Here is a 26779-nt window from a genome sequence, read left to right as displayed (position 1 = left end):
AGAACCCATGGCGTTTATCGGCTATCTTCACGTGAGTTCGTGTTACTTGATCGTCGAGGCTCACAAAGAAAGAAGCGTGTCGCGTCTGGCGGCTCAAAGACTTCACAATGATAAGGGGCACATATGGTAGCGGAATAAATGATAGTGCTATTCTGATCCTCTATTGATCTATCCGCTCGTTTGCTTAGAAATCACCAATCTCAAATAGGAGTGAACGAGTGACTAGTGGTTAGTGTTTCAGCACTAGAATCTGATCAAGTCAGATATCCAGCCTGTACGAAGTGAATGCCCAACAGGCGTGAAAATGAGCGGCAACCTTCAGCCTTCCTCCCCAAAATTTATCAGACTACCACCGCTGTCCTTCTCGTCCATAGCTAGTTCCAAAACAGGATGCCCCTGGGTGGTACAGAAGGCTGGACCGACTTGTCCATGCCACATGTGTGACCACCTCGGCTCGCTACACTAGCTCCCTCCCCTGAGCGACGTAATGCTGGAACAAAAGACCCTAACAATTCTCAACTACCTCCTGCATCTCAAAACTCGAGGCCTCCGAGGCCGGTCGAGCCACATCTGCCTGTCAAGAATCGACAGGCACCATAGGTCGTCAGAGCAACGCTTTGGCAGCGGCGGGTCGCTGCGAGGCGCAGAAGGATATATGTACCCAGTCTCTACCAAAGTAGGTAGGATCAGCGCTCCCGGAAACTGTGACTCGTTTTCATGACTGATCAGGAACGACCGGGCGGATCCGAAGTTGCGTGCTCGACCGAGGTATGCTGGGCGGAGCCAGACGAGATGGTCCTCCATATGCTGCTTGGTGCGATAACTGCTTCAGTTGTTTGGTTTTGCTTCAAAAACAATACCAGCACAACCACGCTGCTCAAAACACTCAGTCGAACCCTGTCCCAATTTGACTAGCAAACGCTGTGCTGACGCTCTTCTCGTCATCATCGAAGCGACGGCCATATCCGCTGCCCAAGCCAAGACTGCGCCCGCCGCTCTCCACGTACTGCTTGAGACGGTCGCTACGGCTGTACGAGGTAGGACGAGCCGAGCTGATAGCCTCGCTAAGACCAGCTCCCAGGCTCGCACCACCCTGACCGACGCCCTTGCCACCAATAACACTCGCACTCGCATCCGTAAACTCGCTGTTGGCAACGCTCTCGCCAGCAACACTCTCAGCAATGCGAGCACGACCCTTGGCCCCGGGACGGCTAGCCGGGTTGGCCCCGGGCAAGCCGGGCCACTGCTCTGGATGGAAGTTGGAGAACATCTGAGGGTAGGCCGATGTAAGGCCCGCACCCCCCAAGGCAGAGCTGTGAATGGACGAGACATCATCCGGAATACCGTTAGCATACGAAAGCACCGAGCCAGTGTCGAAATCGCGGTGGGAGCCGTTGACACCGCCGCCATAACCTCTGCCGTTGGTATAACCACCAGACACATGCTGGGCCTGTGCGTTGTGGCGGGGACGGAAGCTCATCTTGGGCCGGCTGAACTGGATGAGGGAAGTCTGAAGGTTGGTAAGAGGGCCTTCCACCAAACACTTGCGATCCTTAAAGTGAACAAGAAGATGATGCCATAACTCATGCTTGGACAGAACCTTGGGGTTGCCGATGATGACAAGACCATACTTGGCTCGAGTGAGCGCGACGTTGAGACGACGAGGGTCGGACAAGAAACCAATGCCCTGGTTGTCGTTGGAACGGACGCAAGAAAGAACGATAAAGTCCTTCTCACGGCCCTGGAAAGCGTCGACCGAAGCAACCTCGACCTCCTTGTAGCTCTCTTTTTTGAAAGTGCCCGTATTCTGCATGGTGCTGACAATGTAGCTGCGCTGGCCTTCGTACGGAGTAATGACACCGATATCAGACGGCTTCACACCAGCCTTGAAGAAGCGAGTAACAATCTTCTCCACGTTGGAAGCTTCGGTGCGGTTCAGGTAAGATGTTCCGGATGCCGAAATTTCTTCATTGCCCAAGTTGGACCAGAACATCATCGGAGTTTCAGCAACAGGCCAGGGGAAATCGACATCCTTGCGAAGCCGCTCAGTTATGGTGACACCGTTCTGGAGCGATCCTTCGTAAAACATGTTGGAAGGAAATTCTGAAAGGCAAGGGTGCATACGATACTGAACGTTGAGCCGAATGGGAACCAGGTTGAGCTTGACCAACCTCTCGAACAGAGACTGGTTAAGACCAGCCTTGGCCGCCTTCTTGTTCATGATGACGGGGCCGAGCTGCTTGTGATCACCAACAAGAACAACCTGCTTGCATCCGAGGACAAGAGGAATCATGCACTCGGGCTCAGCTGACTGAGTAGACTCGTCGATCAGCACGTTTCGGAACTTCATTTTGGACAGTCTCGGGTCGCCGGCACCGACGCAAGTGCAGCACACGACATCAGCGCTGTTGAGAATCTCCCTCTCGGCCTGGCGAGTCAGTTGCTTGAACCTCTTCTCGTCCTGAGAAGACAGTTCACCTGCGGCGGCCTTGAGCTTGTTGAGATTTGTGAGCTCACTGCTCTGCTTGTAAAGGCGGACCTGCTCGTGGAGGGCCAAGAAGCTGACGGACGATTCGACATCCTCACGAGACTTGGCTGTCAAGCGAACGACCTTGAGACCCGTGCGGTGAATACGTTCGCAAAGCTGGTCGACAGCAACGTTGGAGGGGGCGCAGACGAGAACCTGACTATTGTTCATTCTGGCAAGATGGTAGATGATGGTGGCTGAGGTGACCGTCTTTCCGGTACCTGGCGGCCCCTGGATCAAACTGAGAGGGGTGGACAGAACAGTCTTGATGGCAGTGATCTGACTGTGATTCAACTCAGGCAACCCTGGAACGTGGAACCTCTTCGGCATCTGCGTCTTCATGGGAGCAACGGCTACCTCGTGGCCCAGCAACTTATGGAAAATGTACCCAGAAACACTGAGCTCATCCACAGCGAAGGTCTTCATAGCGAATTGCATACGGTCGTAGGACGTGGCCTTCCAGACATAGTCGGCCGAAAAGTTGTGCGTGCATTCGGTGGGGACCGATTTGTCGTTCGCCGCCTTTCTTAACTCAAGGGTAACTTCGTCCGACTGGTTGTTGGGGATCTTGATAACATATCCAACACCCTCCCATGGGGCACGAAGTTCGCCCTTGTACTTGATGCGCATCTCATCGCCCACGGCCAATTTGACATCGCCGGATTCGATCTTGGGCAGGATAAAGCTGGCCAGGTGCTTGTTATTCAGACCCATATCCCAGCGAACCACGAGGTGGTCCTCAGACTGCGCTTCCTTGAGCTTCTTGTCATAGTCCGACTCCATCTTCACAAGGGGCCCAAAGACATTCTGATAGTGGTACGGATCATCGTACTTCAGGAGCACGGGATGTGGATCGTCGTCTACGCCGGTTCCTTTCTCCAGATCGGCGACAGTGGCACTTGGAGCCTCTTTCCACATCTCCTCAAGTTTCGCAATCATGGGCGGGGTCAAATGGCGAGCTCGAAGCTGTTCGGCGTCGGTCGGTGGGGAGACAATCCAGTTGAGAAAGGACCGATCCTCGATGAGGGGTTGCCATCGCGAAACATCCCAGCTCATGTCCTTGGCCGAACTGCCAGCAGCGCAAGGTTGGCGACACAAAAGAACGACAACGGTATCGGATTTGGCGGGGATGAAGCCCAGCATAAAGACATTCTTGTTGCCGCAGTTGTAGCATTCGAGGGTGGTATCGCCAAGGGCTGACTCGGGATGAAGCTGAACCTCCTTGTGGCGGGCTCGTACAAGGTGGTTGACAATATGTGAGGAACTCGAATTACCACGAGCACTGCAGAACCACTTGTTGCATTCCTTTGCAATGCACTTGACCACACAGGACGGGGAGTGAATGCCGCAATACCTACATAAACCAGTCAGTTATGATACCCCCCACCATGCTCCCAAAACCCATGACTTACGCGCAAGCGTGAGCGGGCAGCTCCTTTTCCTCTTCTGGACCTCTCGAGTTTACATCGTTTCTTGGGCCACTGAAGTTGCTGTCATCATCGCGGAAGTCTTCGGGGCCCTGGTTGTCATTGTCATCATGGCGACGGAGGGCGTTTGTCGGGGAGCCGTGTTCCTTAAGATCGCCCAGGAAGCTCTCGGTTTCATCGTCGAAGTCGTCGGCGGTGGCATTAATGGTGGCGGCAGAGTCGGAAACAAGGTGGTTTCCGAGGTGGTTGAAGGCGTCCTCCATTATCAAACAGACGGCAAGGGTGCCGGGACACTTGGGCTGCAGGATGGTAAGCAGGCGAACGCAATCATGGGACTTGCAGGCAAGAGAGATGTGTGACAAGAGGACGGGGGGCAAAAGTATGCTAATGTTGCTTGAACGCGACGAAGTGAGGGAGGGGAATGGCGCACAACGTGTTGGGTGCTGCCGAGGCTAACCTTGAATCACCGGTCGAGAATTATTATTTGGTAGGTTGGAGGGCACACACTGCGCGCAGCTGTCTAGGTATCGTTGGGATGTCGCAGTGACAGGACGTTGATAGAGACAAAAAAAGAGCTGATGGAATTGCAAGCGACGGGACGGTCACATCATCGCTGACACAGGAAATCGAGGCAGCTGATGGGCTCGCAAGTCCACAGAATGAATGGGTGGTGAGGGAAGCTCTGGAAATTCGTGTGTTTCGTTGCTCGCTGCCGGCGGTTTGCGATTTTTTGGCTGTGGGAATCCTGCACCTTGTCAGCGCTCATAGGCAAAGAGACGCCTCCCAAAGTGGAAAGTGGCGGCTATCAGGCTGCGGGTACAGCTGCACGGCAGGTGGGAAAAAAGTTGGCCAGGGGTCCGTGCTTCCTGTTTCTGTTGGTGCCCCTCCACTGATATGGCCGATTGATAGGCGCTGATAGCGTTGGCTTCTCAGCCTTGCAGGGGAATTATTTTCTCCAGCGCTGTGGTAACCTTCCATCAAAAAGCCATTTCGAGAACCCTTTTGGCCATTCAGCAAGGAAACTACGCCAAAATTTACAGATCCCGAAACTCCGAAAGCGATATCTCTCAGCGCACCGTTCGCCATCCTCCAGATTAAGCGTCATACCAACAACATTCACAATGATTGTCAGTACTTGGATGTCGCTGCCCCGAACCTCGCGTATCCACCATCTAACAAGTATCTTCAGCGCAAACAAGCCAGGCAAAGGCGAGACTATCTCTACCGAAAAGCAGTTCTTCTGCGCGATGCCGAAGTTTCAGAGAAGAGGGCGAAGCTGAGAGCTGCCTTGGCTTCGGGCAAGCCGCTGGATCCAGAACTCGCCAAAGATACCCAACTGCGCAAAGACTACGACTACGATGCGTCGCGCGACGTCGCCGAGGATGATTCTCTCGATATCGATGATGAATACTCCGAGCTTTCAGGTGTCGTTGGTATGGCTCTCTTCTGTGGGTGGTGAAAGCGCACATGGCCAGGTGCTGATATTCCTTCTAGACCCTCGCATTCTTGTGACTACTTCTCGAGACCCCGTAAGTGTCATTTGCCGTCATCTTTGCATTGTGAGACTAACCTTTTCTCTATAGAGCTCGAGACTCATGTCCTTCAGCAAGGAAATCCGATTACTATTTCCCACGGGCATCAGACTGAATCGTGGTAATTTGGTGCTGCCAGAACTGGTCCGCTCAGCGCAAGCCGAGAAGCTCAGTGATGTGATTTTGCTGCACGAACATCGGTGAGTTATGTATACTGGCTTTAATTGAATGTCTTCTAACCCGACATAGTGGTACACCCACGGCCATGACCATCAGCCATTTCCCCCACGGCCCGACATTGATGGCTTCCCTTCACAATGTTGTACTCAGAGCCGATATTCCAAGGTCGATCAAGGGAACGGTATCAGAATCCTACCCGCACCTCATTTTCGACGGCTTTACAACAAAACTGGGTCTGAGAATTGTCAAGATCCTGAAGCATTTGTTCCCGCCACGAGACGTTACTGCCAGCAAAGCCGCAGGCAACAGAGTTATTACTTTCGTGAACCAAGACGACTGCATCGAGGTCCGTCATCACGTGTATGTGAGGACAAGTTACGACTCAGTCGAACTTTCCGAGGTTGGCCCACGGTTCACTATGCGACCATTCTCCATCACCATGGGAACACTCGAGAACAAGGATGCCGATAGCGAATGGCACCTAAGCCAGTATACTCGCACCAGCAGAAAGAAGAACTACTTCTGAGCGGCATAGGGTTACTTTTGGCCTGGTTTTTAAGTGAAGGGACGGTGAAAGGTGATCAACCGCCCGTATGAAGAAGCGCGGTCAGGCCAGCTAGAGGACATCTGGCAGACCACGAAGAGCTGCGTCGACAAGTAGGCGCTTGGGTGGGAGGGGGATATCCCTCTATGGCGAGACACGGGCTCAGCGCAATACGGAAACCCCAGATGTTGGTGGACGCAGAATCGGTGCAAAGAAGTGGGTGGATGCAGGAGTAATGGCGACAGGGCGTTTAATGGAAGGGAAAAATCGGGTTGCTTATATAACCAAGGGGTTCAAGGGCAGTGTGCTGGGGGCGATCCAGCACATACAAGGCTCGGTTTTAAATGTGAAGCTTCATAGTAAGACGTTGGGTCACTCGCTTTTGTTTCAGTGCCCGGTGACTGCCATCTAAAAAACGGAAAGCCAGAGCTGCGATAGTGGACCATTTCAACCAATTGTGGGGAGACATGCAGATCAGTCTCAGCCTCGCTGCAGGTGACGCCATCAAGTTTGCCGCCGTTGCATATGATTCCGAGGAGCTGGACAGCGACATGTTATTTCTGAGGGCAAGTGCCTAGTAGGTATCCGGGTATAATTGCTTAACACGGCTGGCGATGAGACAATGCTGCAGATTATGGGAGTTCAATGAGCAAGTATCAACAGATAAATGGACCGGAACAATTTCCAGGCCCAGGACTTTCTACCAGTTGTCATTAAAGGAGCTCGAAGCTCTCACGCTGCCCGTCTCGGAGGTTGCCTTGCCATTCCACAAACGATATCCAACGGTTGCCGAGAACAGAAGTGAGCTGGTATACCTTCCTTGTTTTGACCGCTTTATCGGGATGGTCCAGAACACACAGAAGAGCTCGACTCCGCTATCTCCACGACGAAGCTTCAGCTAAGCAGCTTCGTCTTGTGACAAAAGGGGCTCAAGTACTCCGTGCCTTACGTACATGAGCTCCTTTCCAAACCAAGCTCTCCAACATCGTCTTCTATGCAGTACGTTTATATTCACCGATCCTAGGTCTCGTGCCCTGAAAAGACCCCTAACAAGAAGAACCAAAAAAAAAAGTCACTGCCTCGCGCTGCAGGCCTCGTAAGCACGGGGCTAAGACTCGCAGGGTTCATCATCTTAACCAAAAAGGGTTTGGTATGGGCGGCGGCTTGGACCTCGTCCTGAAAACTGAGAGAGAAAAGGGAAATTTGCGGGTCCATCAACCGTCAAAGTGGAGACCAGGTGCAGCGACAAAAAGCCATCAGCCACACCTGAACGGACCACTCGGGTGCTCGTCAACCGGCCAGCAACGTGCAGGCACTGGACGGGAGAGGGCCAAGGCAGCGCAAGCTGGGGAGATTGGATCAATCCGAGCCTTCACAAACCACCAACAACCAGTTACCACTTCTTCCTTCCAGTCAATTTTCAAGGAAGCAAGTTGAACAACGACGGAGCGCGCCATCGCATTGATCCCGACAGATATCATTACAGCAACCTTCGACGAGACCAGGACAAAACACATCAATTGAACAGAAAGCGGTGCAATTGCGTCAGCTACAATGTCGTACAATCCTTATAACCAGGGCCCCTCGGCCGAAGCTGGATATGGCGGTGGATATGGACAACCTGTGAGTATTTCTCTGAATCGCGTCGCGGTATCAGGTGCGGATGGGCCGGACAGTGCCGAAAGTCATATGCCTTGTTTTCATAGAGGCACGGATGCTCTTTTTGCGGTCACCGCCAAGCGCGCGCACTACTATTCATGGGTTTGACATGCTAACTCGTCGCTTTCCGTCGACAGGAACAACATGAGATGCAATCATATGGACAGCAGTATGGACAACCCTACGGTGGACAATCTTACGGACAACAACCCTACGGCGCGCCACAACAGCAACCATATGACCCTCCTCAGCAACAGTACGGCTCATCAGCTACCGTCCTCACCCAAAACCAATTCCTCGAGCGCGTGTCGGCCATTCGCCAGGAAATTCAAGGCTTGACCCAGATTATCCGCAGAGTCGAATCTCTTCACCATGCTGCCTTGTCCAGCACCGACGGCCATGCTCAGGCCGAGCTCGACGCCGAGGTCGCCAAATCGCAACTCAAGAACACGGCCATCAAGGACCAGATCCAGTCTTTGAAGACGGATACGGAGCGGACGACAGCCGAGCACGGCACCTTTTCCCTGAAGAAGCGCCAGTTCGACAGTCTCAACAATGATTTCAAGGACACCATCCAAAAGTTCTTGCAGGAGGAGCAAGCCTACAGACAGCGCTGCCGCGAGCAGATCATGCGCCAGTACAGAATCGTCAACGAGAACGCCACCGAAGCCGAGCTGCAGCAAGCCGCTGATGCCAACTGGGGTGACGAGGGTATCTTCCAGACTGCCCTCCGCTCCAACCGCTCTGGCCGCGCCTCGGAAGTTCTCGGCAATGTCCGCGCTCGCCACAACGACATGATGAAGATTGAACAGTCCATCAACGACCTTGTCGACCTTCTCGACATCCTCAACCAGCTGATCGTCCAGCAGAGCGCCATCATCGAGGATGTGGCTCAAAAGGCCGAGCAGACGACGGACCACCTCGGCAATGCCAACACCCAGATCCAGACTGCTGTCAAGAGCGCTCGCAACCGGAGAAAGCTCAAGTGGTGGTGCTTGGGTATTACCATCTTGATCCTGATCATCATCGCTGTGGGTGTTGGTGTCGGTGTTTCTGTTGTCCAAAAGAACAACCCTCCCGCTCAATAAGCATGCCAATGTTAGAATCCGCGTTTGCGGAAGCGCTGATTGACTGGGTTGTGTTTGGCACTTTTTGGCGCCTGTTTTGTCGAGGAGAAAAGGCGTAATGCGAAAGAGTGGAGCAGAGCGTTTTCAACATGCAATCTGTTGATGTTGTATGAGCGAAGGGCGTGGGCGGTGGAAATGTTGATTTACAAGATCATTATAATAGACTCCCAATAGGGTTGGGGGGGGGACGTGTAGCAACGCAAAAACAGGACCCTGGTTTGGTGGTGGTAGCTGGTGATTGATGTTAGGCGGGACTTAATGACGGGTTTTTGATGGAACATGCTGCTAATGATGATGGGTCCGTCATTGGCCGGGAGCGGGAAATCAGGGGTTTCTTTCCTTCTTCTTCTCAGTCTAGGTATAAGAGAAGATGGTAGTTTTTCTTGTTCTTTTTTGGTTTTTTTTTATTGGGGAGGAGGCTCACGCGCGTTGTTAATTCTTTTTGAGTAAACCACTATGTAGCATGTACAAAAGTACAGAGTACATACGGATTAATTCATGTCTTTTTTTTTGTTCCCTTCGCTCACCCCTTTGGACGTTGCGCAATCCTTTCATCCCTGGCTCCCTCACCACAAAATAGCTGATAGACACAAGTAGGTTGGTTGGCCCATATGATGTTGTAAACCATGCATCGAAGGTAAATTAATGGGCCTTCTGAACACTTTTGAAGGGCTATTAACTATAATTCAAAGACTATTGGTTATCCCGCAAGGTGTAGTTTGCAACATAATATGGGGGCTATCCTATTTGTGTGTATTAATTTGTTGTGGGCAGGGTGCCTGGGTTATTTGGGATCCCTTGACACAACACAAAAAGCAAAGAGTTCAACCTTTTTCTTATACCGCTTTTTGATCGATTCTCATTGAGCGCTTCTCCCAAAGCTACATATGTAAACAAACAAGAGTAATGTACTTGTATACTTCCCACCAACCTCACCCTCACCCTCACCCCCTTTCCCACCCAGCCAAAAACAAAACACTCCCACACCTATAATGACAAACAAGAATAAAAACAAGAATCATGACCATGAAAAAAGGAGATGTTCATTCCTCCATGGGTTGCGTAATAGAGTGGCGTGGTTTTCGTTGCGGGACGACCCGCTGGTTTGTTTCTTTCCCCAGTCTTTCTCTCCCGTCATCGTACACAGATATTACCCACCCTCTCCCCAAGCATGCAGTCATACAGATGTATGAGATGAACAAGAAAAATACAAAAAACACCATGGACTGCTCATGATACATGTTTGGAAAAACGGTTCAGACTCCAGTTGCGGCGCGCGTTTTGACGGGGTATACCATTCATCACGGTTCAATTTTGAGATCGCAGGACGGTCATATCACCACCCAACGAAATAGCATTCTTCGCATCTGTGCTCCTGTCCGGCTTCCCCACACCCACACAGCCTTCTATCGGACCACACCGCCGCCCATGCCCGACAGCTTGCTAGCCAAGTCGGGATACTTCTCCTGCACTTGGATCTGGGTTCTCGTGGCCTCGGCATATGAGATGGCGCTGACAAGCTCTCCCTCTGTTCTGGCAAGTTCAGCAGCACGCTCAAAGTACTTGAGGGCCTCGGTCACGCGGCCCTGTTGGAGAAGCAATTGTGCCATGGTGGCAACGGCGATATCGCACTCGGGGTCAACTACGAAATTCCATGTTAGCAAACAACAAAGAAGATATGTGAAAATGTGCAACCACTTACTGATGAGGGCCTTCTCGCAGAGCTTCTCAGCCTCGCTGAAGTCCTGCTTCCATTGGAAGAGGGCAAGAGACTTGTTGATCAAAGGCAGCACATTCATCGACATGGGCTTGGTCTCCTTTTCCAGCTCAATGGCAGTGTCGAATTTCTCGATAGCTTCGCTGAACTTGGTCTGGTCCAGAAGAAGTTCACCATAGTAGTTGTAGACGTCTGGGATCTTGGGGAAGTTCTTGATGCACCGCCTGAAGGTCGCCATGGATGAAGCGATGGAACCGAGCTTGTACTGGGTCACACCGAGTTGGATGTGAGAGAAGATGAAATCGGGGTCCAAATCGATCGACTTTTGGTAATCCTTCTGCGCATCGGCGAACTCGCCCTTGATGAAATGAAGCTGGGCGCGGTGGTAGTAAATATCCGGGTCTTCTGGGTTCTTGGCGAGGGCGGCTTCGAAATCCTCCTCAGCCTTGTCTGGGGCACCGAGCTCCAGATTCATGCTGGCCCGCTTGATATAACTCTGGGTGAGCCCGGGATCAAGCTCGATACTCTTGGACAGATCGGCCAAAGCCTCCTGATGCTTGCCTTTGAGGCATTGGAATGTACCGCGAAGGTTGTGAGCGTAAGCCTCGTATTCACCGAGGTCTCCCAGAGTCAGAGCCTTCTCGAAAGCCTCGGCAGCCTCCTCGTACGATGGCGCAATCTTGCTTTCCATCGCCTTCAGACCCTTTTGCAGCTGGCCCTTTCCAGTCTCCTCGTCCAATTCGGCGTCATCCTCCAACCCCGCTGGCCTTGGCTTGGCCCTGAAGCTTTGAAGATAGTTGCCCACAAAGGTCGCGCTGGGCAGTCTGGCGGGCTTGGTTTCGAGGATTTCCTTCGCCTTGGTCTCGGCAAACTTCTTCAGAAGACGCTCGACGGCCTGCGCACTCTGCTCGTTCCTGAAACCATCGATGATACAGCTGGCGGTGATGTCGAGGAGAGCTTCGCTGTACTTGCCGAGGTGGTCGTAAGCATTCGAGCGGCGGTTGAGGGCCTTGATGTACTCATTGTCGAAGGCAAGAGCGGCGGTGGTGTCCTCAACAACCTTTTCCCATTCGCTCAGGGCGTTGTGGCAGGCAGCGCGGTTGCAGTAGTAAACTGGGTCTGGCTTGCAAAGGATGGCTTTCGAGTAAAGCTCAATGGCCTTGTTGAAATCCTTCTGGTTGTAGGCCTTGTTACCAGCCTCCTTAAGCTTAGCGGCATACTCCTTGCGTTGGGATTCGGATAGGCCGATGACACTGGCCTCGTCAATTTCTGGCAGCTCATCGGCGGTCTCTACTGTGGCGGTCTTGGAGGTTTCTGCTTGCTTCTCGGCGGCAGCGCCCTTCTCGGCTTCCTTCTCGGCCTGTTTCCGTTTCCGCCTCTCCTTCTTGCTGGGCTTTGGGACAGACTCCTAGAAAAGAGAACAAAGGGTCAGTATCCCGGTAGGCGACGATGACGACGACGATAACGGCGGCGACGAGGGGTATGATGGGGTTGACGACAGGGTGGGTGCTTCTGCTCACTTCATCAGGACCCTTGCGGATATAGTAAACAACACCGGCACCGGTGACCACTACGGCGACACCAGCAATGGTATAGACGAGGCCTTTGTTCTCAGAGGCCCAGTTGGAGATGCGGTCCCACAGCGATGAATTGCCCGGCACTGTTACAGTGGTCCCCGCGGGGCCTGAAGCAATCGTGGGAGCCATGGCTCTTTTGGGTGCAGGGAGCGCTTAGTGAAGGGCTCAGCCGGAGAAAGATGATACGGGTGGTCAAGACTGGGAAGGGACGATAAAAAAAGTGAGATAACAAGCCACTCAACACTGGACTGGGTGTGGGTGGACGGCCGGGTTGGTGATGCAGATTATTTGTGAATATCCTGCGAAGCAAAGCCTTGACGTCTCTCCCAGCAACTGAGCAGCCGACAGCAAGCCATGGAAGCTTGATCAAAAAAAATCGGTCCAGCGCGGCCCGCCAATTGCAACTGCTGCAACCTGCTCCACCACGCGGTTTTTCCGGAACCTGACCTGGCACACCTTTTGGACTTGCCTCCTGCCACCGATAAGAAAACGGTGACTTCACTCTTTGCTAATCAAGGTCCAAGCTCCACCCCCACCAACACCAAGCAGAAGCAGCATTGCAACCTGAGGCACCAATACTTTGTCTTGTGTCAACACAGAACGCCCAGCTTCTGCGGGTCCCCACAGTAACCCTCAGGGGCAATTTAGGAGGGGACGCTTTTTGGCAGTATCAGGAAGTAATCAAATTACCGCTTGATTTTGGGAGATAGCTCAACACTTTGTTCAATTCTTGATTCAAAATGGCATCGTCCGATTTTCAGATCTTTACTTCTCTTCGTTACGACCCTGCCCTCCTCCAAGTTCACTCCCACCCAGACTTCACCCACGCAAGCTGGAACCATGGCCACTCCTCTCCCTTTTACATGCTAGACTACCACCGCGACCGCATGCTTCGCGCAGCTCATCATTGGAAATGGGACTCTGTCATCTCTTCTCTCACTGGTGACGCTGGACTTCAACTTTTGGCGGATAATATCACAGCTCATCTCGCTCAAAAAGACCAGCCAGCCCGAGTAAGGGTGGACATTTTCCAGAACGGGAAACTAACAGTGACGTCCGCTCCCGTCCCATCAGTCCCCCTCTCAAGACTCTTTCCAACAACACTAGACCCCCCTACACTGGACTTGTACTCGGGCAGTGTGTTCGAAGTGGTAGTCGACACAACAGACAACGTCAATCCATCAGAGTTCACACATTACAAGACCAGCCAGAGACAAGTATACGAGGAGGCGAGGCAACGGGCCGGTATCACGTCACCCACGATTTCCAGGGAAGTCTTGATTATGGATAGCAAGGATGGGTCGGTAATGGAGGGGTCGATTAGCACGCCTTATTTCTTTCGGGATGGGAAATGGGTCACACCGTTCGTGAATAAGGAGACTGATAAAGAATGGCATGGTGGGCAGGATGGTACCACCAGGAGGTGGGCTCTGGAGAGGTATGTTTCTAAGAAGGGGATGATTGATATGGGGCGATGTACTAACGGGTTTGGGTAGGGGACTTGTTGTTGAGGAGGTTGTTTTAGCTCAGTCTCTGGTTGATGGAGAAAAATGCTGGCTGAGCACCGGAGTTAGAGGGTTCATACTTGGGCGGGTAAAACTGAACCCATGAGATGATTCTCTAGCCACGTCAAACGCGTGGCAAGCCAATTCTGTCACCTGTGGCATCATGAGGCGGCCTACGTCGACCATAGCAGTATGTTGAGTCTACCGTGATAGGAAATCCGCGACAGAGGTTCGTGTAAGGCTTATGGGAGGCTGGGCGGGTTTTGCTGGAGAAATATAGTTGACTGGCTTATCGGGATGGCTCATGAACAGGCTCTGCGACAAGGCAAACAATCTTGGTATCAACCGGTCAAAACAAGCAGTCGCACCTTTTGTCACATGGTAAACACCATGGAACTGGTAACACCACGGCTCACCGCGGCTCTGCTTCAGATAACACTTGTCAACACCAGTCTCGGCCGTTAAAACCAGCCGACCGATGACAATGCTCTGTCATTGCGCCCTTCCTGCTGTCGACGTAATGCTTCTGCGATTTGAGTCACACACGACTGCGGTTTGCGCGCGTTATCAACATAGCCATTATGGAGAGGAAAGAGCGACAACGGAAATTGACGGCTGGTACCAAGGCAGCCATCATGTGTGAGCTCCTCCGCGCGGGGAAGGTCACCTCGCTCTTTCCATCCAGACATCAACCCAGTCACACATGACAGCATGAGTCTTATTTAAGCAAACGAACTCCCTCTTCGGTTTTCCCATTCATTTCCTACTTGATTTCCTATGACAATACCATCCTACTTTAGCAACACCACTACCCTCAGCCTTCAACAACTGCTTCTCCTTTCTCTACTCACCACCAACTACACCCAAGACTCTCCCAACTACCAAAACCCACACCACCAACACAACATCATGGAGTCCATCTTCATTGCCCAGTCCAAGCTCCGCGCCGAGCTCGGCCTGCACAAAGTCAAGGCCATCCCCAACAGCAAGTTCCAGCGCCATGGCACCAAGGCCTACGCTTCTGCCATCAACCGCTATGGCCTCCAGCCCACCAAGCCAGGCCCTCTTACTTCCGGCAAGATCCGCGACCCGAGCACCAACTGGACCTCTGGCAAGTTTGCCGTGGGGGCCATACGCGACATGTGGACCTCTCTCGTTGAGAAGACGGGAGACAACAAGCCGGGAGAGGTTGGGGCCCAAGACCAACAAGGTGACATGGAGTACCTTTGCGAGGTGTTGATCGGTACCCCTCCTCAGAAAGTCCTGTTGGACTTTGACACTGGCTCTGCCGACCTCTGGGTATGTTGCTACAACGTCTCCCCTTCAGATTGCTATGGCCTGCTGACAGTTACCAACACAGGTTCGTCCGGATGCTTTCAAGAACGATCAGTCCAGCACCTTCGCACCTATGCACAACAAAAGCTGGAAGATTGAGTACGGTGATGGCAGCTCTGCGTCCGGCTTTGTTGGCCAGGATACCATCTCCATTGGTGGCCTCGTCATCAAGAAACAAGCGGTTGAGGTGGCCAAGCATGTGTCCTCTCAATTCAGCCAGGGCGTCATGGGCGGTCTCCTTGGACTGGCTTTCAAGCAGATCAACACTGTACACTCGACCATGGGCATCCGCGATCCTCAGCCAACCCCAGTCGACAACATGATTGAGCAGGAGGATATCCCCAAGGAAGCCGAGCTATTCACATCGGCCTTTTATAGCTCTCGTGATCTCAAGCCCGAGTCTTTCTATACCTTTGGCTGGATCGATCAAGATCTGGTCAAGAAATGCGGAGAGGAGATCACCTGGGCCAAGGTGGACAACTCTCAGGGTTTCTGGATGTTCGACAGCACGAGTGCCAGCGTTGATGGTGACAAGATCGAACTGTCTGACAACAAGGCCATTGCTGACACTGGCACTACCCTCGCGCTCATCTCAGACGAGGCTTGTGACGCTCTGTACAAGAAGATCGACGGAGCTGCCTACAGCGAGAAGTACCAGGGCTATCTCATCCCCAAGTCTATCAAGGTTGACAGTCTTCCAGAGTTTAGCGTGGCTGTCGGTGGGAGAGAGTTTGTCATCCAGAAAGAGGATCTCATTTTTGCGGAAGCCGATGAGAGCAATTATTACGGCGGTGTCCAGTCGCGCGGTTCCATGCCGTTTGATATTCTTGGAGACACGTTCTTGAAGTCCATCTACGCTATTTGGGACCAGGGCAACTCGCGCTTTGGTGCCGTTCCCAAGATCGAGAAGGAGCAGAAGGCTCCCGAGCCATCCAAGGACGGTGATGGTGCGCAGAAGGTGATTTGCACGCTCGACAAGAGCCCTGCCAAGAAGTCGGTCTGCATCGCCAATTCTGCCTTCGTCTGCCCTTCTGATTGCTAGTTGAGTTGTTATTATTCTGGCTGCTGGACAGATTTATCGTAAGAGGTGAGATGATAGGATGGCTGAATCGTCTTCTGTGGGTGATGGATGAAGGAACACATTCGGGCCCCTTGTTTGCTGCAACGTTTTGGTAGGATTAGTTTATTATGCAATACAAGCAGTGTTTTTGGCATGATACTGTTGATCATTGTGAATTTAATTTAGTATCAGGTGAATGTACTGCGTAGGTTGCAGCGGTTACAAGCGGCCCGGGGCATCTTCAGCCAAGCTGGCGGCGCTCAGGCCCTGGAGGGGTGGGCTGCGACCCCACACTCCGTGATCGGGGGTTGACCCGGTGGGTGGATGTGGATGCGCGGGCAGATGGTTCTCCAACAAAAATATTTCGACTCATTCACCAGGTGTTACACAGATCACTCACACGTTTTGGCTGTGAGAGAGTGACACACACACGACGGGAGCGGCTCTTCCCGACATCACGACCCCTTTGTAACACCCCTTCTTCTCTCCTCAACCAGCAAGCATGGCCTCCCAATCTTTTGTCATCAGATCCCCTTGCTCCTCCGCCAATATCGGCCCGGGCTTCGACGTCATCGGCCTCGCCCTGTCAATGTTCCTGGAGCTGCACGTCACTGTCGACCCACCTGCATCTTCAACAGAGAATTACCCCCTCAACTGCAAGATCACATACGAAGGGGAAGGGGAGGATGAGATTTCCCTCGACCCGGAGGTGAATCTCATCACGAGGGTGGCGCTGTACGTGCTCCGGTGTCACGACCAGAGGGCCTTTCCCAAGAACACGCACGTCCATGTCAAGAACCCTATTCCGTTGGGGAGGGGGCTTGGGTCGAGCGGGACGGCGGTTGTGGCGGGGGTGATGTTGGGGAAGGAGGTGGGCGGGTTGCACCATTTGACCATGGAGAGGTTGTTTGATTTTATTTTGATGATTGGTGAGTCTTTTTGGGATGATTTGGGGAAACGGTTGCTGATATACGGGTCAGAGAGACATCCTGACAATGTTGGGGCTTCGTTGTTTGGCGGGTTTGTGGGGACTTACCTGAAGCCGTTGACGCCCGAGGACACGGCGAGGGTGGAGATCCCGCTCAGTGAGGTGTTGCCTGCGCCGCAGGGGGGAGTTGACACGGGGGATAGACCTCCTGAGCCGCCGGTGGGGATTGGGCACCATATCAAGTTCCCTTGGGCGGGGGAGATCAAGGCTGTGGCCATCATTCCCGAGTTTGAGGTGCCTACGGCGAAGGCGAGGCAGGTTTTGCCGGCGGAGTATCCTAGGAACGATGTGGTAAGTTTTTTTTTTTTTTTTTTTTTTTTTTTTTTCCGTTTTCTGGATGGGTGAGGAAGGGACAGTGGGGGGTCAAGTGATGCTGATTTTTATGGGAAACAGACATTCAACCTCCAGAGGATAGCGCTTTTGCCGGTTGCGCTGGGCCAGAGCCCGCCTGATCCGGAGCTGATCTATCTTGCTATGCAGGATAAGTTGCACCAGCCGTACAGGCAGACGCTCATTCCGGGGCTGACGGAGATTGTGGAGAGCATGACGCCTGCTACGCAGCCGGGGCTGTTGGGCGTTTGCTTGTCTGGTGCCGGGCCGACGATTCTGGCGTTGGCGACGAGCAACTTTGAGGAGATTGCCAGCAGGATCATCAAGAAGTTTGAGGAGAACAAGATTACGTGCAGCTGGAAGGTGCTGGAGCCGGCGGAGGGGACGACGGTGGTGAGGACGAAGTAAACGGAGACAAGGGAGGGATGGAAGAGAGGGTGGCGAAAAGGGTTTTTAAGATATAAATAATGATAGATAGGTGGGATATAGAAAAAGCATAAAAATGATACCCGGTTGAACGGTATCTTGAAGGTTTACTTCCTGTTACGTGAGTTGCGTATCTGTTATCTTGTGAAATATAAATTTGCCGTTTCTGCGCATGTACAACATGTGGTGGCATATAAAGGTGTAGATTTGATGCGCAACTTGCTCTTATTCAGGGGCAAATATTCTCTCTTTTAAGCGACTGCGCATGGCAAGACGGGAAAAACCGCCCGCAAGCACAACCAAAACCAAAACCACTCTACCTTGACCTTGATTCTCTCCCAAAATCACTTTGAGAGATGACGGCAATTTATGTTCAAATGTTTTTGGAATTTGAACTGGAGTTGAGGCTTTCCTCCGAGGTTCCTCTTTTCTCCGAATCAGGACTTTTCAAGGTGTATAGTTTTGTTGCTGTATTATATAGCGATCAAGCGGAGGCATTACGCTTCACTGGCATCGACTAGGCTCGTAGGCTCTTATGTAGGTAGTGCTTGGGATTAAGTTTGGTCATATGTCTACACTAAATGATGCCAAGAGCAATTGCACCTGCCACCTGGCAGGCACCGGGAAGCCACGAAGAAAAACCGCATCCGGCCCGTTCAGGCTCAAACCGCACAGTGGACCCCACGCTTGCCGCCTCGGCGATTAGGATGACGGAATCCCGATGCCCAGCAATTTATCGACAGGGATCCCATTTGGCAGCCGGTACTGCGACCGAACCTCATCCATCCGAGCCGCGATTTTTCTTCCATTCACTTCCGCTCCCCCATTGCTCCGTGATTCACATGGAAGTCGACGCGCCCTGAGGCCGACAACTGCGCACACTACGGCCTGCGCCTGGTCGACATGACAACCCCCGAATATTGGATCTTCTCGAGATAGCGAGGCCCACTTCCACCCCAACGACGACTTGGAATTCTCTCATACAGCCAGCTCGAGCTTAGAAAGCACTCGTCATGGTTTCGGGGGCGGTCGCAGCGGCTGCTTTTCGCCGCGCGGCTCTGCTCCCGCAACGCACATTATGTGCAGGCGGGATATGCTATGCAAATGCGCCCTTACTCGCACCTTCACCATCACCAGCGTCGCTTATATTATCCCGGGATGCGTTCCAGACGCTGAGGCCATCCTCGGCCGCAGCTCCCGCAAAGCTCCAACCCTGCCGCCACTTCTCCTCCCGCGTGGGAGCGGGGAGGACCCCCGCGGCAGCAACACCAACATGTTCACCACAATCATCACTCGGACTACGACCTAGGCTTGCCCAGCCAACATGGACGTCGCCGATCAACATTCTTCGCCGGTTATCTACGTCACCACCAAACCCAGAGCAGGCTGTTGCCAAAAAGGACCAGCAGTCTTCAACACAAGAGGAACAAGAGGAAAAGGAGGAAGAGGTGGACCAGCACCTCAAGGCGCATGGATTCCAAAAGAGCGCAAAGGCGGCCAAGGCTGCGCACATCAACATGGCGGCGCGCTTGTCCAAGGAAGGGAAAGGTCAGGAAGGCAAGCCTGGCTGGGCTGAGGTCTGGCGTCTGATCAAGATCGCCCGGCCTGAGCTCAGATGGCTGGGCGTGGCCTTTGTCCTGCTGCTCATTTCTTCCAGTGTCACCATGTCGATTCCCTTCTCCGTGGGCCGTATTCTGGATCTCTCCACCAAGGAAGATGTCGACGAGGTTAGGCTATTTGGGCTTACTCTGACACAGTTCTTTTGCGGACTTGCTGCTGTGCTTACCATTGGTGCGACTGCCAACTTTGGGCGGATTATTCTGCTCAGAATTGTTGGCGAGCGCGTTGTGGCTAGGTTGAGGACGCAGCTTTACCGGAGGACGTATGTTCAGGATGCCGAGTTCTTTGATGCCAACCGGGTCGGTGACTTGATCTCGAGGCTCAACTCGGATACGGTCATTGTCGGCAAGAGTATCACGCAGAACGTCTCGGATGGTCTTCGATCTTTGGTTAGCGGTGCTGCTGGGTTTGTCGCCATGGCTTGGCTAAGCCCGAAGCTGACGTCTATTATCCTTGTTATGGTCCCTCCTATCGGTATCGGCGCTGTCTTGTACGGCCGTTCGATTCGCAACCTCAGTCGACAGATTCAAAAGAATGTCGGCACGCTTATGAAGATTGCAGAGGAAAGGTTGGGCAACATCAAGACGAGCCAGGCTTTTGCCGGCGAGGTTCAAGAGATTGGACGGTACAGCAAGCAGGTCAAGAAGATCTTTGCGCTCGGCAGACGGGATGCTATCATTTCTGGCACATTCTTCGCTTCTACCAGTTGGGCGGGCAACATGACTATCCTGGCCATGCTCATTGTGGGAGGCAACCTTGTTCGGACTGGGGCCATGACATTGGGCGACTTGACGTCTTTTATGATGTACACCGTCTTTGCAGGGTCCAGTTTGTTCGGTGTCAGCGGCTTCTACTCGGAACTGATGAAAGGTGTTGGTGCTGCTAGTCGTCTTTTTGAGCTCCAGGACCGAAAGCCCAGCATTCACCAAACTGTGGGTACGAAAGTCAAGTCGGCGCAGGGCCCTATCAAGTTCTCCAACGTCCACTTCGCTTACCCCACGAGACCGGCGGTGGCTATCTTCAACGGCCTTGATTTCGAGATTCCTTCTGGCAGCAATATCTGTATTGTTGGTCCTTCCGGCGGTGGCAAGTCGACTGTAGCCTCCATGTTGCTTCGCTTCTACAACCCAACGTCAGGCACTATCACTATCAATGGCGTCGATATTTCGACAATGAACGTCAAATCGCTTAGGCGACGCATCGGCATGGTCGCACAGGAGCCCGTGCTCTTTTCGGGTACCATTGCCGAGAATATCTCGTATGGACGGCCCGAAGCTAAGAGATGGGAGATCATTGCGGCTGCTCAAAAGGCCAACTGCGGTTTCATCAGCGACTTCCCTGATGGCTTGGAAACGCAGGTTGGTGCCCGTGGAGCCCAGCTCTCGGGTGGGCAGAAGCAACGCATCGCCATTGCTCGCGCTCTCCTCAAGGATCCCGATATTTTGCTCCTGGATGAGGCGACCTCGGCACTTGACGCCGAATCCGAGACTCTCGTCAACTCTGCCCTTGCTGAATTGCTCAAGGGACGCAGCACCACCATCTCGATTGCCCACAGACTCTCCACCATCAAACGGTCGGACAAGATCATTGTTCTGTCCAGCGAAGGCACCGTGGCCGAAATTGGCAGCTACACTGAGCTGAGCAACAACCCCAACAGCGCTTTCAGCAAGCTTATGGAGTGGCAAATGTCTGGTGCTGATGTCCCCACGTCGGCCAGTCCTCGTATTACCGAGGCTGAGGAGATTGAGGAGGACTTGGAGGAAGAAGAGTATGATGAGCATTCTGAGGAGGTTAAGGAGGTTGAGGAGAAGAAGCGGTAAATGAACCAGGGATATCTGGGAGGAGACATCCTCTTTACGATATGCTCAAGGTTAACGGGTTGCTCGATCGGTGACTGGTGTGCGATCACCTAAATGGACCCAGATATCTGAGCTCCTTGAGAGAACGGAGAAGCCGATTGTTCGCGTGTGCCCGTCGCATATGAAAGACGGGACCTAACCACCGCGGAATTTGCATATTCATATATGGGTAGAGGCGTCTGTCTATATACAGGAAAGATGTGGTTGCATTTATGGATTAATGTGTATACATCATTCGGGATTCAGGGTGAGCGGAAATCTCCACTCGATACATGGGAAACAGAGACAGAAAAAGGGAAAAGGTGTTCAAAAATTTGGCGAAAAGGGGGCATATACGGATATACCTAGCTCTTTTAGACCAAAAGATCATTTTTTTTTTGCTTGAGAGGAAGAGGAGAGAACAATTGTATATTAGGTGGTGTTGATTGCCTGGGTGGAAGGCATTGTTGCCTCCCGAAGGCGTGATTTTGTGGCGATTTTGAAAGAGCTTTTTGAAATTGTTCTACTCTCTGAATATGTTCCCGTCCGTGTGTGTATCCTTCCAAATATGACCGTGATGTTCACGTTCAAGGGCCATTACTACGTCAGATGCAGACTTGAACAGCAACAACCCCGATTCATATCCACCGAGACCCACGAACAAGTGGCCTGCAAGTGGCCAGGAACTCGATTTCTCCTTGTCGAAATCTCACATGCACTCCAGCGTGGCGGTTCGCGAAACTTCAGACAGGACCCCACCACAGGCGGGCGGGCGGGCCCCACACTCCTAGGTACTCCAGCAGCGAGTTTCTGATGAATGACAGCAAAGTCGCGAAAACCCTGCCTCCGAAGTAGGCGGTCTCTAACAAGCGCAGCGGTCCCCGGACGCCTGTACCGGCGCGGTAACGAGCATCCGATATCCCTTCCCTTCCCCTTCCCGGGTTGTTGTCAGTTGTGACTCGGTCGGATTGGGGGTGTGTGGGTTGTTGCTCGATTACCTTGGGGGATTTTTTACCGGATCGGCCTTTGTGTCTCCTCTCTCTCTCACACACACACACACACATTTTTCTTCTCTCTCTCTCTCTCTTCCTTGTTACAGTTTGGAGAACCAGGACCGGGGGCTTGATTGCTTGTGTTGAACGGAGGAGTCATCCGCTTCTTAGTTCTTTTTTTCTTACTACCACCACCCCTCCATCTCCGATATCTCACTCTCTCTCCGGTTTTTTATGCGGAGCCCTCGCCCAGGTTGTTAAGGCGAAACATCCCTTCCGGTTGTCTAGACCGAGAGGTTATACCGCTTTCTTTTGGGAGTGTGGCTTTATTTTTTTCAACAACTGCATTGAAAACCAATTGCTACTACTGGACGAGGATTTTGCCCGCCCACCTACCTACACCTACGGCACCTGCGCCTGGACCTTTGGGGTGTCAGTATATACACCACATAAAAAAGGTACTTGCACCTCACCTACCCCTTCATTTTCATTTTCACGAGGTGGTTGGTCATATCCCGCATTGCACGAGCACGAAAACATCTGGATACTTCCACTTGCCCGAACCTACCAATTCCAATCCCCTCCCGCCGCGCAGCATGTGACTGTAGTAGGTAGTGGGCATATGTGTCTCACCCGAAGCCCCACGAGGAACTGCACGTTCTCACTCACCTCTTCAGGACAGACAGCAGCAGCCGGGCGTGCCCCGGGGGGGGGGGGGGAGGGTTCTTTTCTTTTATTGAATTTTTTATATATGGCATCCAATGCGCTAACTGTTGATATTTAAAGATTACACACCTCCCCACTTCACTCAGGACCAGGGGACAAGAGAAGAGTCATCACTCACCCTCTTCAGCATTCAAATATCTTTCCTCAGCCTAGCCATTGGAGCCATTGCGCTTTTTGGTGGTATCCTTCTTCCCGGTCTTGTTGAGACACAGCCGAGAGAGAATTGAGTTGAGTTGAGATATATAGACCGTTTCATCGGTTTCTCACTCGACGTTTTATTTATCCTCTTCATTTTTGAGGAATACCCCGCCAAAAACCAACGGTCTTTTTGAGTCACCCTCACTAGCAAGGGTCAGCAAAGCGGAAGAAGCAATATTTTTTTTGCCTGCCGGTACACTAGAAACACAACGACAAAATGGTCCAAGCGCTACTGAAAAACACCAGCACGAACGGGTGGGTGGTGCAAAAGTTTGGTGGCACGAGCGTGGGCAAGTTTCCTGATAGGATTGCGGAGGATATCATCAGGACGCATGTGGAGAATAATCGGCTGGTGGTGGTGTGCTCGGCGAGGAGCACGGGGAAGAAGGTGACGGGGACCACGAGCAGGTGAGTTTTTGATTTTTGATTTTTTTTCCTGTCGAGTATGGGGTATGGGGTATGGGGTATGGGTTGGGGGTGTCAATTTTCGGGAGAGACCGCTTGTGAGAGTGCGGGACGGGGGAGAATGTGCAGGTTTGGGGAGAGACATGTATGTGTCTGAATGTTGGAAATTCCCATGCCCTTTTGGGGGTATCCCGCATTCCCCGTGTTCTTTTCCTTGACCCCTCTCCCCCACACATCACACACACACCCGGATCGGCACGCCCCACGTTGTTGTTACCTGAAAGTTTACCTGATGGACTGACAACGTGCTTGTTTGTTGCGCGGATAGGTTATTGGAGGTGTACAAAAAGCTTAGGGCTATTGTTGCCTCGGCTGGTGATGAGGAGTCACAGGATGTGCTACTGGAGGAGGCCAAGCGCATTGTTCAGGACATACTGGATGATCATGTGGATGCGGCCGAGACTTTTATCAAGGATGCGGAGCTGAGCGTGGCCGTGAAGAAGTATACGGAGAAGGACTGCCACTTGCTCAATGAGTATCTCTTGGCTGCTAAGCGCTTCAATTTGGAGATCAACTCGAGGGCGAAGGACAGGGTGGTGAGCTTTGGTGAGAAGCTGAGCTGTAGGTTTATGACTTATCTGCTCAAGGACAGGGTAAGTTTTGTTGAGGGATAGGTTGCGCCGGTGAACAATACTGACACGACATAGGGAGTCGATGCCGAGTATGTTGACTTGGCTGACGTACTACACCTTGACAGCCCAGGGCGGCTCGATGCCGGCTTTTACCGTCAAGTCACCGCCGTCATTGCCAAGAAGATCCTTGCGTGTGAGGACCGTGTACCAGTCGTCACTGGCTTCTTCGGTAACGTCCCTGGAAGTCTTTTGGATGGTGACATCGGCCGTGGCTACACGGATCTCTGCGCTTCCCTGGCTGCTGTCGGCCTCAGGGCTGATGAGCTTCAGATCTGGAAGGAAGTTGATGGCATCTTCACCGCCGACCCTACCAAGGTCCCCACCGCCAGACTCATCCCTTCCATCACCCCAGCCGAGGCCGCCGAGTTGACCTTTTACGGCTCCGAAGTCATCCACCACTTGACCATGGACCAAGTGATCAAGGCCCAGCCCCCAATCCCCATCAGAATCAAGAACGTCAAGAACCCCCGCGGCGAAGGCACCATCGTCAAGCCAGACCCTACCCTGGCCGCCGACCAGCAGATCCAACGGCCGAGGAAACCATCCGACCCATCGGCCCGCAAGAAGCCGAAGCGTCCTACTGCCGTGACGGTCAAGGACAAGATCTCGATCCTCAACATCCACTCGAACAAGAGGTCGATTGCCCACGCCTTTTTGGCGAGGGTGTTTTCCATCCTCAACCAGAGGCGTATCTCGGTGGATTTGATCTCCACGAGCGAGGTGCATGTTTCCATTGCGGTACATAACGGCAGCTCCGAGTATGACAGCCTGAACCAGGCTGTGGAGGAGCTGAGGGAGTGCGGCGATGTGACGGTGATTCACAACATGACGATTTTGAGTCTGGTGGGGGCCGAGATGAAGAACATGAGGGGTATTGCGGGCAAGATGTTTTCGACGTTGGGTGAGAATTCGATCAATATCGAGATGATTTCTCAGGGTATGTTTTGCCTTCAGAGTGCAAGGGCACTTGTGGGACATATCATATGCTGACTGATTGAACTATGTATAGGTGCCAGCGAGATCAACATCTCGTGCGTGATAGAATCGCGGGATGCTGAGAGGGCCATGAATATCCTGCACACGAGCTTGTTTACTTTCCTTGAGTATGGGAACTAAACCGATAAGCAACCTTGCAGTTTTGCTCTTTCCGAGAAAGGGACAGAGGAGCTAACATGGGCGGCAATGGTGAAGACAGGAACACGCACTTGATTGATTGGGGGTGCTGGGGTTAGAGATGATAGAGCGGGGGTTGATAATTTGAGGCAAGAAAGCATGGCGTTTGCTTTAAGAGATGATTAGTGCGATAGAGCAAGAGGTGATACCTTGGGAAGGGGCTGTAGATGAGAGACAGGGAGGCGCCTGGTAGGCGTGCGGAAGGGAGGGAGTGGACTTCGAAGGGATTATTACAGCATATGTTTAAAAGGAATCATACATGGAAGGTTTTGGATAAACCGGGTGTCTATGTGTGAATATTGCGAGCATCATTTAGTAACTGTTCTGCCCTCTTGCTTGATCAAAATCGGGTTAGGGTTTGTGAAAGAGCTCCGGCGCCGAGCCTTTCAGGCCAGCCAGTTAATCAATCAGCCTTGTGGGGGCGACTTTGCTTCCCCCTCGCATTCACGCCTTTCAAACTTCCACGCTTCCCAAAACCTGTCGCAAACTCGACTTTCGCATCACCCACCAAACCTCGAGTCCTCGACCCTCGTCAAATAATCGCGACGACCATTCCCGTCATTTAAACCACCCACCTACCCTTCTACCTCCGCTCGGCTCGCGCGCAGCGAGTTCCCCCTTCTTCATCAACCATGGGCAAAGCAGAAGTCGGCTCAACCAAATACCTCTCCAACAAGATGAAGCAAAAAGGCCTCACGCGCCTCCGCTGGTTCTGCCAAATCTGCGAAAAAGCCTGCAGAGACGAGAACGCCTTCAAGATGCACTGCCAGTCCGAATCGCACACCCGGCGCGCGCTGTCTGTAGGGCAAAACATCAAGCAAGTCACCGACGATTACTCCCGTGCGTTCCAACAAGAGTTTATCTCCCTTCTCAAGACGAGCCATGGAGAAAAGGAGATTCACGCGAATAAATTCTATCAGGAGGTGATTGCAAAGAAGGATCATGTTCATTTGAATGCGACGAGGTGGCATAGCTTGACGGAGTTTGTGAAGTACATTGGGCGGGAGGGGATTTGTAGGGTTGTGGAGAAGGAGGATGGGTTGTTTATTGCTTGGGTGGATGACAGTCCTGAGGCGATGAGGAGGAGGGAGGCGGTTAGGAGGAGGGAGATGATGGACAAGGGGGATGAGGAGAGGGAGATGGCTGTTTTGAGGGGGCAGATTGAACGGGCTAGGAGGGAGGCGGAGGAGAGGGGGGTGTT

At 52.6% G+C, this 26779-nt stretch overlaps 10 protein-coding genes across 10 annotated transcripts; 8 read left to right on the top strand and 2 right to left on the bottom strand.

Moving 5' to 3' along the window:
• Positions 1–886: 886 nt before the first annotated feature.
• PODANS_2_9730 (uncharacterized protein) lies at positions 887–4217 on the bottom strand (the record flags this gene model as incomplete). The annotated part of the gene is made up of 2 exons (XM_001911746.1): positions 887–3881; positions 3940–4217. 2 exons carry the CDS (start codon positions 4215–4217, stop codon positions 887–889), a joined length of 3273 nt encoding a protein of 1090 aa, XP_001911781.1.
• An 858-nt stretch (positions 4218–5075) lies between these two features.
• Positions 5076–6192, top strand: PODANS_2_9720 (uncharacterized protein; the record flags this gene model as incomplete). Its single annotated transcript, XM_001911745.1, has 5 exons — positions 5076–5081; positions 5144–5387; positions 5449–5483; positions 5538–5686; positions 5736–6192. 5 exons carry the CDS (start codon positions 5076–5078, stop codon positions 6190–6192), a joined length of 891 nt encoding a protein of 296 aa, XP_001911780.1.
• A 1572-nt stretch (positions 6193–7764) lies between these two features.
• On the top strand, positions 7765–8957 carry PODANS_2_9710 (uncharacterized protein; the record flags this gene model as incomplete). Its single annotated transcript, XM_001911744.1, has 2 exons — positions 7765–7833; positions 8007–8957. 2 exons carry the CDS (start codon positions 7765–7767, stop codon positions 8955–8957), a joined length of 1020 nt encoding a protein of 339 aa, XP_001911779.1.
• A 1445-nt stretch (positions 8958–10402) lies between these two features.
• On the bottom strand, positions 10403–12419 carry PODANS_2_9700 (uncharacterized protein; the record flags this gene model as incomplete). The annotated part of the gene is made up of 3 exons (XM_001911743.1): positions 10403–10638; positions 10699–12121; positions 12234–12419. 3 exons carry the CDS (start codon positions 12417–12419, stop codon positions 10403–10405), a joined length of 1845 nt encoding a protein of 614 aa, XP_001911778.1.
• Positions 12420–13030: 611 nt separating this feature from the next.
• PODANS_2_9690 (uncharacterized protein) lies at positions 13031–13901 on the top strand (the record flags this gene model as incomplete). Its single annotated transcript, XM_001911742.1, has 2 exons — positions 13031–13728; positions 13787–13901. The coding sequence occupies 2 exons, from the start codon at positions 13031–13033 to the stop codon at positions 13899–13901; spliced, it is 813 nt and encodes a 270-aa protein (XP_001911777.1).
• Positions 13902–14572: 671 nt separating this feature from the next.
• Positions 14573–16172, top strand: PODANS_2_9680 (uncharacterized protein; the record flags this gene model as incomplete). The annotated part of the gene is made up of 2 exons (XM_001911741.1): positions 14573–15094; positions 15156–16172. 2 exons carry the CDS (start codon positions 14573–14575, stop codon positions 16170–16172), a joined length of 1539 nt encoding a protein of 512 aa, XP_001911776.1.
• A 520-nt stretch (positions 16173–16692) lies between these two features.
• On the top strand, positions 16693–17916 carry PODANS_2_9670 (uncharacterized protein; the record flags this gene model as incomplete). The annotated part of the gene is made up of 3 exons (XM_001911740.1): positions 16693–17119; positions 17171–17469; positions 17572–17916. The coding sequence occupies 3 exons, from the start codon at positions 16693–16695 to the stop codon at positions 17914–17916; spliced, it is 1071 nt and encodes a 356-aa protein (XP_001911775.1).
• Positions 17917–18947: 1031 nt separating this feature from the next.
• Positions 18948–21374, top strand: PODANS_2_9660 (uncharacterized protein; the record flags this gene model as incomplete). Its single annotated transcript, XM_001911739.1, has 1 exon — positions 18948–21374. The coding sequence occupies one exon, from the start codon at positions 18948–18950 to the stop codon at positions 21372–21374; it is 2427 nt and encodes an 808-aa protein (XP_001911774.1).
• Positions 21375–23510: 2136 nt separating this feature from the next.
• PODANS_2_9650 (uncharacterized protein) lies at positions 23511–25521 on the top strand (the record flags this gene model as incomplete). Its single annotated transcript, XM_001911738.1, has 4 exons — positions 23511–23716; positions 24042–24366; positions 24436–25342; positions 25415–25521. Coding segments are annotated over 4 exons (1545 nt in total), but the record flags the coding sequence as incomplete, so codon positions are not given.
• Positions 25522–26210: 689 nt separating this feature from the next.
• On the top strand, positions 26211–26777 carry PODANS_2_9640 (uncharacterized protein; the record flags this gene model as incomplete). Its single annotated transcript, XM_001911737.1, has 1 exon — positions 26211–26777. A coding segment is annotated over one exon (567 nt), but the record flags the coding sequence as incomplete, so codon positions are not given.
• Positions 26778–26779: the final 2 nt, after the last annotated feature.

The sequence above is a fragment of the Podospora anserina genome, chromosome 2 (genome assembly GCF_000226545.1).
Source record: "Podospora anserina S mat+ genomic DNA chromosome 2, supercontig 2".
Taxonomy (NCBI): Eukaryota; Fungi; Ascomycota; class Sordariomycetes; order Sordariales; family Podosporaceae; genus Podospora; species Podospora anserina.
This window is presented reverse-complemented; position numbering and strand designations above follow the sequence as displayed.